A 12,838-nucleotide genomic window follows, 5' to 3' on the forward strand; every position below is an offset into this window, starting at 1 on the left:
GTGGTGACCTTCCCTGATGTCCCTTTACAAACACTGATGCTCTCATGCTTGGCTTGCTCATGGCTGGCTGCTGTGGAGAGACAACCTCTGTGGTACCTAGTAATTTCTCATACTTTTCTTTATAGAGCTCACACTTTCTAAAATTACCTTTTCACTGTGTCTCTGAAGTCAGTAATCTTTCCTCAACTTACTTGGTGATGAAGATTTAAGGAAGTCTTCCTCCTAGTTTTCTTTAAAAATCTAACATGCAGTTTACAAAAATATTAAGCTGTTCTACTGTTCTTTAGACTAACAGCTTTCTTGGTGAGTGTTCAGTTGTAGCTCGTCTGATCATTGATGTCTCTTTTGAGGATTATCCCAGCTAAATCCCCTTAATCTTGTCATGCTTTACTGAAAAGACACAGTTCTTTGCCCTTGCTTGGAAGGGAGATGCTGGACTGTAGGAGAGTCTTGACAGACATTCAAGTCATGAGTGAAGTTCAGCATTTTTAGACCTAAAGCCAGCCTGATGGTGTCCTGTGAGTCAGTACCTTTCACAAGGACATCAACTCACCTTTTCAAGGCTGCTGCCACCCAAATACTTCACTAGAATCCACTGGTGACCCATGAGACTTTCCCTTGACTTAACCATAGCTCTGTTACCCTGTTTCTTTTGTGCTTTGCAAAATAACCCAGACTTCTGGGGGCACCTGAGGAGCTGTGGCTTGCATTGCTTCCCCAGCTGTAATGAGCTGGAGTCAGCTGCTGCCTGTGCTTTCCTCTCCAGACAGAAAACAACATGATAAATCTGTGGCTTATCCTCTTCAGACATTGTGCAGCTCATTGTAAGGCACAGTGAGCCAGTGGGGTGGCAGTGCTGGTTTTCAGGAGAAGATTGCTGGGAGTCACCATCCCACACCATGGCCACCAGCCACACTCAGCTCCTGAGGAGGCCACTACTTGTGCATGGTGCTCCCAAGCCCTTGCAGTTAGGGAACTGACTCCCAAAGGGGAACACCTCAAAGTAGGTGCTAGGAGAGATTTTGGTGGCATTCCTAGAAATGTCTCTGCTCTTGTTTTACCCCAACAGTGATGTAGATGAAAAAAGGTAAGCTCCAAGGATGTCCTCCCCATCCTCATTTCCCTCCCACATCAATCCTCAGGCCAGGGGTCTCTGCCGTGACCCTGTTCCCCATTTCCTTAAAGAGCAAGGGCAGCTACCAAGCACATACTGATAGAGCCTTTCCTTTCTCTGTTTAGGCTTCACTTCAAAGGAAGAATTGAATCCAAAGCCACTGGAACCCATCTCCCAGGGGAATCAGAGTATGTACTTTAGAATTAACTTCATAATTAAGTGACATTATTAATTACATATAGCTAGAATGCATTCAAATAAAATAGCAAAAGGTAAGTTTTCAAGAAAGCCTAAGAAAATCCAGGAGCACATTTTTCCCTTGCAGAGAAAAAGTGAGCACTCTCTGCTGACCCCTCATACACAGAACTGGCTTTTGCTTCTACAGGGAAAGAAATAACAGCCAAAATTTAGCTTACCTGGGCAGTGAGATGGTGGCTGCTCCCTATCACCTCTTCCCAGGCAGTATCAGCTCCAGGCTCCCAGCAGAGCTTCTTCACTCAGGTGCTTTGGTGGCAGAGGACAGCAATCCAGTGTGCTGCAGAGCAGGCTCCCATGGCTATGCTGTGTGCAGGCACCCTTCTCACAGCAGTGGGTGGGAGGGAAGGAAACCACCTGAGAAAGGGACCCAACGCCTGCCACAGCCAGGAGGGAGAGGATGCAGAGGGATCATCAAGGACCACCCAAGTTCAGAGAAGAAAATGCAGGTTCCTCTACTCTGAAATCTTATACAGCCCTTTAAAAAGTCAGATTTACCCATTATTCCATCTTTAGTTGTGGCCCAAAGTAGCACAAGAAAGAGAAAGCAAGTTCTTAGTGGAGAGATGGGGTTGCCTGCCACCTCTTCATTAGAAGCCACCCCAAAGAGAAGGTTCACCCTTCCAACAGTGCCTGGGTCCTCTCTTGCCCATCCTTGGGCAGCTGAACACTGTCTGGACTCTTTACAGTAACTACTGAACCAAATGTCTATGTATTCCCAGGCATTCCTCTTAATATTTGAAGAATTATTTTCCTATCAAAGATGTCAAATACACCTGAAACTGATACAGAAATAAGTGAAAGAAGAAGAAAAAGGGAAGGCTCTGCCCTATAGACCCCATTGCCCTGCAGAAAAGCAGAACTTGGTGCAGTGGAGGCACCAGCAAGGACAGCAGTTAAACTGAAATTAGTCACACCAGAAACAAAATTTTCATCCCACTGATATCTCTAGGACCATAAAAGTCCTGTTTCAGATGTTTCCTCCCTGCAAATCAGAACGTGCTCACCTCCCTATGAAGCACCCTAGCCTGTGCTCTGCAGTGTCCCTCTCATGTCCCAGCACTGAATTGGAATCCTCCCCAGAAACCAAGTCTGCCTGTAAGTGTATGTAAATCCTTGCCTCCCCAGACCCTGCTGGCTAACAAACTGCCCACTTCCCACATACAGATCTCATGAACTTGTTCCCTTTGAAGGACAAGAAATTCAGGAAAACTTGGCTGTTAATTGAGGTATTTGTTGTGGGTTCCCGACCTTGCCTCACGATCTGCTGCGAGCGGACACGGTTCTCAGTCACGCTCCTGTAATTCAGCATTATTAGAATTAGAAAAAAGAGACAGCTATGGAAGAAAAAATTGAAGGTAATGAGATGGGAGGCAGTTGCATAAGCCACTAAGAACAATTGGTGCTTTGTAGCCTTCGGGCTACCTAATGATTAAAACACAGTAGTTTGAACAGTCTGATTGGTAGGAGGCATCATCAGAGGGAAATCAAGAGATGGGGATGACCCAGATGCTGGAGGGGGAAAATGTTAATTAGCACTCTAGTTAAGCCAAATTTTGATCCCGCTCCGGTCGCAGACCAAAGTGGTGAATGTTTCACCACTAACTTGGAGAAATGTGAAAGCAGGTTGGCAAAGATGAAGACAGCATTTGCAGCACAAAGATGAGGTTCATCTGTGTAATTAAAAGGAAGAGTTTGTTTGGGTACAGGCATGCCTTTTATAGAACATTGCTTTCAGCCCAGAGAGGAAACACACAACAGCACACTGCTGCTGCAGCACACATGGGTACAAGGCTACCACAACATGCAAAAGAACAGCCCCCACTCAGTCTGAACATCCCAAGCAAAATCACCATCCTTGATGTTAGCTCCAGCCCAGAAGGAAACAGATGAACAATTCTCATTCAGAAGTGCAGAGCTGCCAGGATTGTTGTCAGTAATCCTGGACTGCAATCGCTTTGAAGAGACCCCACAGTGTCCTTCCCCTGAGGCACATCCCAGGCATCACACATTTCAGGAATTTCCCTTCCTTCTGAGGCACATTAACACAGTAACTGTTCCTGTTATGTCTGTTACATCAATCAAGTCCACAAGAGTGTCACCAAGGAAATCCCCTTAGTTTGTGCTCTGCAGGTGGTCAGATCACAAAATCCAAGCACCATGGCTGGTTTTACAAACTCCCATCACCTCTGGGCTGCAAATAAAGCATGCTGAGAGCAGACATGGCTCTGAGGGCACAGGATATACAAGTCAGCCTGCTCCTGTGGGGCTGACCTCCCTGGTCCCCAAAATGCAGTGCTTCCAGACAGACTCCTGTGAAAAGATTCTTGCCCTTTTTTCACAGACAAGCTTAGATGTTTTATGGGACGGAGTCATGCCAAGAACTGTGTTTACCAACCAGTAGGACAGACTTTAGCTGCCAACTGTGACTTGTCCTTGACAAAGGCTTTTTTGTAGAGTTTACACAGCAGGACAAGTCACTGGATGCAGAGTTTTTAGGCCTTTGCTGCTTGCAAGAAGCACAGCAATCAGAAAGCACTAAAAATATTTTTGGTGTTTCTTTATCTCTCCTCAGATTGCAAGGTTGATTTGTCCTTCCTAATGGATGGGAGCTGGAGCATTGGCAAACGCCGCTTTCAGCTCCAGAAGCGGTTCCTTGGTAACGTGGCTCAAGCCCTTGGCATTGGCAGTGCAGGTCCTCTGATGGGCATTGTTCAGTATGGGTAAGAGCCTCCCAGACATTCCCATTGCCACAGGACATGACTGCACACTCTAGCTCTGTAGCATTCACATTCTCTGAAAAAAAATCCCTTCGCCCAGGATTTTTCTCCTGGGAAGATGAGAAGCCTCAAAGAAAAGGAAAACAATTCTTATCCCATTTGCTTCTCCTGTGTTGTGCTCACATGTGGAATGTGTTTGGAGATTGTTTACCCACAGGTGATATTGTTTCATTGGATTCTGGCGTGAGTTGTTTTGACTCTTTGGCCAATCAGGGCCAAGCTGTGTCGAGACTCTGGAAAGAGTCACGAGTTTTTATCATTATCTTTTTAGCATTCAGTAAGTATCCTTTCAGTATTCTTTAGTATAGTATAGTATTCTTTAATATAATATAGTATCATAAAGTAATAAATTAGCCTTCTGAGAACATGGAGTCAGATGCATCATTCCTGCCTTCCTCGGGACATTTCCCAACAAATACAATACCACTCTAAGCTGATACGTGCTAAAGGCCTCACTCCAGCTTGCACTCAGGATCCAGGTAGCACAGACCAGCCCTGTGGCTTTTGTGTTGTATGTGAAGCAAAACACTGACATTTGCTCTAATTTCTCCTTTTAGTGATGACCCTTCCACAGAATTTAACTTAAAAACTTATGCCAACTCCAAGGATCTAAGGAATGCCATTGAGAAAATTCAACAGAAAGGGGGACTTTCCAATGTTGGTAGGTGATGGGGCTGCTTGCACTTCCTCCGCTCAGGGAGGGCTTCAGAGCCAGGGCTATAGCAAGCCCACACCTCCTCACAGGACACAGAGGCTGGGGCCAAACAGTGCTTAGTGCTAGCACCAGGCTGGTGAGGGAGCACTGCTCCCACCATGACCTGCATGTGTTGATCCCAGGCCCTGCAAATCCATCACAAGTTGACATGACATACGGGCAGTTCCCATCAACGCTTTGGGGATGACCCTTGATAACCCAGCTCATCATTCCCAGCCTCTCTGGGGCATACAGAGGGGGTTCAGTGCAGGAGGGCTCGGGAAGCACTGGCACCAGTAGCAGTGGTCTCCCTTCCTGCTCACACAGCCACTGTGTGAGCTGCCTTCCCCAGCTCTCTGCAGCCTCCAACACTTGAGTCAGCTCTCTGCCTGCTATTTCATGGGATATTATCAGATGGAGTGCTTCCAGACCCGTAACTCCTCAACTCCTCTTCTATTGCAGGGAAGGCACTTTCATTTGTTAACAAAAACTTCTTTCTGGATGCTAATGGAAACCGAGGTGGAGCACCCAACGTGGTTGTAGTGATGGTGGATGGGTGGCCGACCGACCGAGTGGAAGAGGCCTCCAGGCTGGCCAGAGAATCAGGAATCAACATTTTCTTTGTCACTGTTGAAGCAGCTGCTCAAAGTGAAAAGCAGAACGTTATTGAACCGAACTTTGTGGACAAGGTAATTTGTGGGCTGAGTCTGACCAGGACTGAGTCTGAGCATTGACCAGGCTGAGTCTGACTAAACTTTCCAACCTACTTCGTTCAGGGCATTTCCCTTTCCTTCTTATCACTTATGGTTCTTTCTTTTCCTCCTTGTACATACTGTCTTGAGTTTTTCTGTACAAAAAGCAGGCAGTAATGCTGAGGTCAGAAGGGGAATGAAGTCAGTAAAGTTCTGGTTTGAGGTACATCATCGAGCAAATGGCTTTTCACCGACTAAAGCTTAGCACACACCTGCAGTTGTACTGAGATGAGAGGCTTTCCAAATACACAGTATTTGGAAAATGACAAAGTACAATCACAGCTTGAGCAATTTGGAATTGTTTTTTACACAAACCTCTTGCTGTGCATCTCCCACTAGGGAAAGGGTGAGGAGCCCTGTCAACCTAATGTCAATGTTGCATTTACAAACAGGTCCCACACAAGCAAAGGTTGGCACAGTCCCAACACAACCACATCCTAGTTTTTCAGCTATACCGGGTAACTCAAACATTCTCTTTTCACTGTTGATGAAGGCTATTTTTCAGTTACTTGTTTCTGCTGCTATGGACTTCATGGCAGCACTTGGAAAAAGGGTAAATCTCTGCCGTATGTAGAAAAGAGAATGCAAGCTTTGATTTATTTGTATTTGGCACCAACACTAGCTGTCTGATAACAGTGCTTCAGAACAAGCTGGTATCCAGTTAGGGCAGGAGATACCTGCCCAGTGGCAGACCAGACTGGGCCTAAGAAACAGGGTTAAGTTATCTGGTATTTTCAGAAAACAGATTCCCATCTAAGCTGGGTTGCTCTGCCATGAAATAATCTCCCATGAGTCTTAGAGCTGCTCCAAAGAGCTGCACTGTCTCTGGTCAGCATATAATTGGATTGTATCTCATTTGCATTTAATGTTTTTTAAAGAACAAAGCTACAGCAAATCTCTGCAAACCTGCCAGGGATACAGCAGAAGTGAGAGCAGAGTGGGCTCAGAACAGAAAGGTAAGGAGGGAATAGTGGCTTGATACTGCTGCATCATAACACTAAAATAGAAGTAAGACAGTAAGAAGAGCAAATGAAAGCAGGACACCATGAGGAACCCACACTGGAGGGAACTGTAACTCCCTTGGAGCTGTTAGCCTTTATGCAAGTCAAGACCAGGGCCTTGGTCTTTTAAAACAGTCAGATACACACACCATCACAAAGCTGATAGATAAAGCCTGGCTTAACAAAATATTCTCACCCAGAGCACTGAGGAATTAGCCTTTAAGAAGCACTAAAGCCAAAGACAATCTGATCCAGCCTGTTTGCATCACTCCCCTCCTTCCCTTCCTCCACCCCTTGACTTTTCCCATGTCCTCTTCTGTGTCAGCCCTACTTCTTACCCACACTCACCTGACTCCCACTAACCCTATAGAAGCTGCCCACAGATCTGGCCCTTATGAGTATTTACTTATAAAAGTTAATAGGTTTGGTTTTGGTTTTTTTACTATTTGGCAGAGCTAACACAATGAGCCTGGGTTTTCTTTGCTTAGAAAGGTATGAACCAAGTTATCCTCAGCTTACACCCCAGGTTTCACTTCAAAGTAGTAGGGTTTGTCAGCAGGCAAAACTTTCTTTCTTGTCCTGAATGAAGGGAGCTGAAGTTGCTACCTGGCAAACACACTGTAATGTCCATGGGAGCCACGCTAAGAGCAGCTCTGTGATTTGGATGTTTTTCCCACAAACAGTGTGACTCACATAAAAAAGCCTGACAGGTGGCAAAACTTGCTTATTCAGTTTTTCACTACTATAATATCAGCTCCATCCCACAGTTAAAAAAAAGGCAGGAAAAACTGTCACATTACACAAGTATCTGTGATGTTACACTGACATCATTTCCTAGGGAAGCAGATGGTGATTGCAGGAGAGGCCATTTCAGACTCCAGCACTGCTCTTTCCAGGAGCCTATATTTACACTTTAGCTACATCCCTTAGCAGGAACAGGCGGACTGAGTTTCCATTGCTTTTATCCTTGTGTTGCCTCGCAGGCAGTGTGCAGGACAAGCGGTTTCTATTCCATCAACGTGCCCAGCTGGTTCAGCCTGCACAAGGTGGTGCAGCCCCTGGTGAAGCGGGTGTGTGACACCGAGAGGCTGGCTTGCAGCAAGACGTGCCTCAACGCTGCCGACATCGGCTTCGTCATCGACGGCTCCAGCAGCGTCGGCACCGGCAACTTCCGCACGGTTCTGCAGTTCGTGGCCAACATCAGCAAGGAGTTCGAGATTTCGGACACCGACACACGCATTGGGGCGGTGCAGTACACCTACGAGCAGAGGCTGGAGTTCAGCTTTGACAAGTATAGCACGAAGCAGGACGTGCTAAATGCCATCAAAAGGATCAGCTACTGGAGTGGGGGCACCAGCACGGGAGCAGCCATCAGCTACGCCTCAGAGCAGCTGTTCAGCAAGTCCAAACCCAACAAAAGGAAGATCATGATTGTCATCACAGATGGCAGGTCTTACGACGATGTCAGCATGCCAGCCATGGCAGCTCACCAAAATGGTAAGGTCTTCTATCACTGCCTGCTCTCCCCTCGCGCCTCAGCACTTATCCAGGTCAGATAAATGCAGTTTGCTATAATTTGAAGGCACTGGATGAAACCTTACAAAGCAAGAGTAGTGCTTTTCTCTGGGTTCCCACTGAGCTCCAACAAGATCAGCATCTGTTTAATAGCTGAATAAGGAACTTCAGAAAAAAACCCCAAACTTATAAATCATCACAAATGCAGCAATGTCTAGGAGATCTCAAACTACATTTGCAGTATTGGTCTTAAATTAGATTTACTGCAATGACAATTTTAGTGCTTTTTCTAAACTTTTGGTTTTTTTCAGGAGTCATCGCTTACTCCGTTGGAGTTGCTTGGGCAGCCCCAGATGAACTGGAAGCCATTGCATCAGACCCTGCTAAGGAGCATTCCTTCTTTGTGGATGACTTTGACAACCTCTACCACTATGTTAATCAGCTCATCCAAAACATTTGCACAGAGTTTAATTCCCAGCCAAGGAACTGATGGACTCCAGCAAGGCAGGACCTTTGGGTGTTGTGCTGAAGGCATGACAAGTGCCACAGAAATAATGCCAGTCCTCAGTTCAAGAAACACTGGAGGTGTTTCCCTCCAGCATTTTCCAGTCAGCAAGGTTGATTGCAGCTCTGTCCCTATGCATGATAATGCTCTGTGTAGACTGTTGATTTTTTTTTTCGTTGTGGGCATCAGAAACTCTGATTTAAATGGGCAGCAGAAGAGGCAGTGAATATGGAGGAAATAATTGCAGCTGTTTGAAGAGCTGCTTCCAGCATGGAGCCCCAGCTTGCACAATTCTCACCTTTGGACACACACAAGTTCCTTAAAATTGCCACCTGCTCCCTGAAGTGACCAGGTCCCTTCAGGGAGTGGCCAAGCTGCTGAGCTGCTGTGGTAGAAATACCTCATATGGCACTGCCCACCAGATGACACACAGATCAGGGCTCAAATACCAGACGGAGGGGGAACACAATTTGAGTACCTTCTTAAAAGCAGGTATTCTGTCCACACTGCTGTCTTGTCAGTAAGTTAAGCTTCAGCTAGCGTCAACTCAAGCACTGGGATTTATCCAAACCCTGAGAAACTGGAAAGCAAGAGAGAGGAAAGGTTCAAACCCCAGGACCCTACAAGTCTGCCTCCTTTACAACCCTACAACCACAATAAAGCCCCAAATCCACAAGGCAGCCAACATGCAGGAACTGGAATCTAGTCTCCCACAACAGTGCATTAATTACTTGACCTTGAGACGTGTCTTTCCCCTCAGCTTCCTCCTTCACTCTTGGATGGTTCAAGGCCTGCAGGACCACAGGAGTGTTGCCAGGACACAGGAGACTCTGAGAAAAACTGTGGGTTTAAGCTGCTCACAATCACTAAAGCATTTAAGACTCACCACTCTGTCATTAGACCAACACTCAGAAGTGCAGTCTCTAGTGTCAGGAGAGCTATTCAAGAGCCATTAACAGGATTTAAGAGGGAATTATCTGAAGTTCTGTGTTATACACTGGGAAAAGCAGAATTTCAAGCATTTAGATACTCTCCCTCAAATTTAGGACCAGCTTTTATTTTATGGACTGATTTCAAAATCTACCTATTACAGCCCTGGATCTGTCAGAACACAGTGGTTTCTTAAGTGAAGAACTACCCATGTCACTAGTCAGTGCAGAAGGAGGGACACACTAGGAGGACCAAAATAACTCCAGTCTATTTAGGAAGCAGCAGTTGCTGGTTATGTTCCATCCAGTATCATTAAAGAAAATACATTCATTAAGCTAAGTTATCAAAGGAGCCAATAAAAACATGAGTGTTCACACTCCTTACAGCAATCAAAGCCATGCTGTGCCAGGTTTGTGGAACTAACAGGAAATGGAAAGAAATTAAAACTCAAATTTGCCATATTACTTGCAAATCAGGCTCTTAACAGCATTTATAGTTTTAATAACCATGAGCCAAGATATTTATTAGCCACATAAATTCTAATTGAATTGCCATAAGGGAAACTCATTTTATCAGCAAAAGTAGCACTATTTTTTAAATCATTATGTTTGGAAATATGACTGACGTACCTAATAACCTGTCAACTAAGTAAGCATAACACAAATTAATGAACACAGCAGATTCTTCATGATCCCCCTGGTGGGGTAACATAAGCCAGGCTGGGGTCCTCTCAAGAGGTTATCAAAGCCAATCTTGGATGAAACAGTGGTTTTACACAGTGAAAGTTCATCGCTTCCCCTTAGAAGAAACATTAAGTTCCAGCTTTAACTGAGTATCATCAATTCAACCATTCTAGCCAGACTGAAAGCCCAGGACACTGTCAGAATCCACAAATATATTTGTATGCAGAGTTTTTACCACTAATCTCTGCTGCTGCACTTCACAGCAATAACTTTTGGCTTGAAAAAATTATTAAGGACAGAGAGTTAGGGATGAGGCATGAGCCGAGCAACTCTGATATCCCCCATCTCCTGACCCAGCTCCTCACTACCCTTCTGCTGAACACATCTTTCTCTGTCAACAGGGAACTTTACATGGCCTGGACAAAACTCAAACCCATTAACTGAATTTACTGGGGTCTTCAGTTCAGACACCAGATTTATTGTCTAAAAACCTGTTTGTTTGGGATTTGATTTGGGGCTGCCTGAGAAAAAGGCCTAAATTCTAACTTACAGTTACTCTTAATGCTGTGGGTTTAATTTTTAATGCAGCAGCTCACTATCACATTGTTCTCCATACTGAATGTACTCTTGCAGCACCAAAGATTGGTACCCTGCAGAGACTTCCCAATGCTTCACTTGTGCAGAGGTGGCCGAGACATTGGGAGCAGCTAGAGCACACATGCTCTTTAGGATGTGCTAAGGGATATATGCATATGGGATATAACTTCTTCCTAAAGCTTAAAGTTTAAGCAATGACATTAAGCTTTCAAATGCTTTTTCACAGGAAAGTTGCACAGCTATCTTTTGTCAAGCATTTATAAGGGAGACTTCAGGGTTTGTTGTTCAAATGGTTTATCTTAAGTTTACAGAACAACTATGGTGCTTGTTTCTCAATGTGCATTTTTATTTACTTCTTGGGACTATCTTGGAATCACCAACACTCAAAATGTGAAAGTGGTTTAATCCAACTCTCATCTAAACATAGATGTCCTATTCATAAGCACCGTAAACTTAAGTGGAAGTCTCAAAATTTTGAATACACCCTTCCATGCAATCACAGAACACACTCCTCTTCACCTTTACTTTTCATAGCAATCAAATCACTTGCTGCCTACTAAAGTCTCTAAATACTGTTTGATTAAAAAAACAAGTTACCTTACATATATAGATAAATGTTCAAAGGGGTATATTTGAAGAAAGCAGAACTCCTTCTGTAACATATACAAGCTATTTTGAGCTTATCAACATTAAGTTGCTATATCTTTTGCAATAAAATTGTCTTAAAGGCATATGCAGTGCATGTCATCTCATATGGGGTTAAAAAATAAACAGCAAATACAGCCCATGACATTTTAGTTTCTGAAACACAGCTGAGGTCATTACTACATTGGAAGACTTAGCAAGGTTGGCAAAGCCCTGGGTGGTTCACTGTTGTCCTTTTACATGCTCAGATGAAAAAGATCCTTAGAGTGAGTTACCACAAAATTACCTGTCAGAGGCATCAGTCAACTGAAGCAGAGCCTAAGGACTGAAGGGCATCAAAATTATATGTACTTTTCAAGGTCTGCAACATCATGTCTTATTTGGAATCGGACTTCCTTTGGAAGCTGAAAAAATATGACAGTGGCTTTACACAATTTCTAGATGTGGGACTGAATCAAAGGAGGATCTAGGTGTCCAGTCACTTGATGCTGGGCCACTTAGTTTCAGGTGTCTGACCAGTTCAGTGGAACCTGCTGTCTGGCAAGGCATGCCCAAGAGAAGAGATGGAAGCTGTCTGAACTAGTCACTGCATACACATTCTAGAGGGTGTTGTCCGATCACCCTCTCCCTAAGAAATAACCTTCTTTGCACTCAGAGTTGGCTGGTGGCTTATCAGTGCTCAGCAACCACAGTGCAGAACACCCACCTGGAAATACCTACTGATGTCCATGCTCTGGAAGCCTTGGCAGAGCTCAGTTTCAGCATCTCCTGCCAACTGCAGCATTAGCCAGTCCACCAAATTCAATTAAGCATTCAGCCATCTCTTCAGAGAGAAGTACCTCAAATTCCTGTCTCCCCAGAGCAGGACACAGCATTTCTGCTGTCACTGTGCCACCCTGCACAGAAGGCATCACCCGCAGTGTGCATCTCCCACTCCTCAGCTGCTGCTGCTTTGCTGGTTTGGCAAGAGGAGAGTTTCTCCATGGCTGCTGCTGACAGGGGGGGCAGACAAGCTTCCCCTTCCTCCTCACACTCATTCCCCCACAGCTCTCCAGCACACAGGGGGAACCATACCAGTAATCAGGAAAAGCTCTGGAGTTAAGCATCCAGCCAGGATCAACCCAATCTAAATATATTTAGTGATTCAACACCCTACGTGTAACCCCACAGGACATCATCCACATTATCTACTTAGAAAGCCAAAGCAAGCAGTAGGTAGTCTCAGAAATATTACTTAGACACCAAATTTAAGTCACTTTTCTGTGGTATACATACCTTAAATTACTTCATGGTTGAACAAAGCCACTATCATTCTGCTAGCTATTTTTCTCTGTCCATGAGCAACATTATAGAAACAACTTGATCCC

The 12,838-nt window shown here is 44.8% G+C and overlaps 1 protein-coding gene across 5 annotated transcripts in view; it reads left to right on the forward strand.

Moving 5' to 3' along the window:
- Positions 1–11,557, forward strand: part of VIT (vitrin) — a 53,580-nt gene extending 42,023 nt beyond the window's left edge. For all 5 annotated transcript variants that reach the window (XM_071429600.1, XM_071429614.1, XM_071429632.1 and 2 more), the window contains 6 exons: positions 1,240–1,302; positions 3,945–4,092; positions 4,707–4,810; positions 5,306–5,532; positions 7,580–8,093; positions 8,423–11,557. In XM_071429600.1, coding sequence (XP_071285701.1) covers positions 1,240–1,302; positions 3,945–4,092; positions 4,707–4,810; positions 5,306–5,532; positions 7,580–8,093; positions 8,423–8,601 — 1,235 coding nt within the window. In that variant the 3' untranslated portion in view covers positions 8,602–11,557. The remainder of the gene's footprint in view (positions 1–1,239; positions 1,303–3,944; positions 4,093–4,706; positions 4,811–5,305; positions 5,533–7,579; positions 8,094–8,422) is intronic.
- The last annotated feature ends 1,281 nt before the right edge of the window (positions 11,558–12,838 follow it).

Source organism: Agelaius tricolor, unplaced genomic scaffold, assembly GCF_023055355.1.
Source record: "Agelaius tricolor isolate 1412-34295 unplaced genomic scaffold, bAgeTri1.0.p SCAF_1, whole genome shotgun sequence".
In the NCBI taxonomy this organism is placed as follows: domain Eukaryota; kingdom Metazoa; phylum Chordata; class Aves; order Passeriformes; family Icteridae; genus Agelaius; species Agelaius tricolor.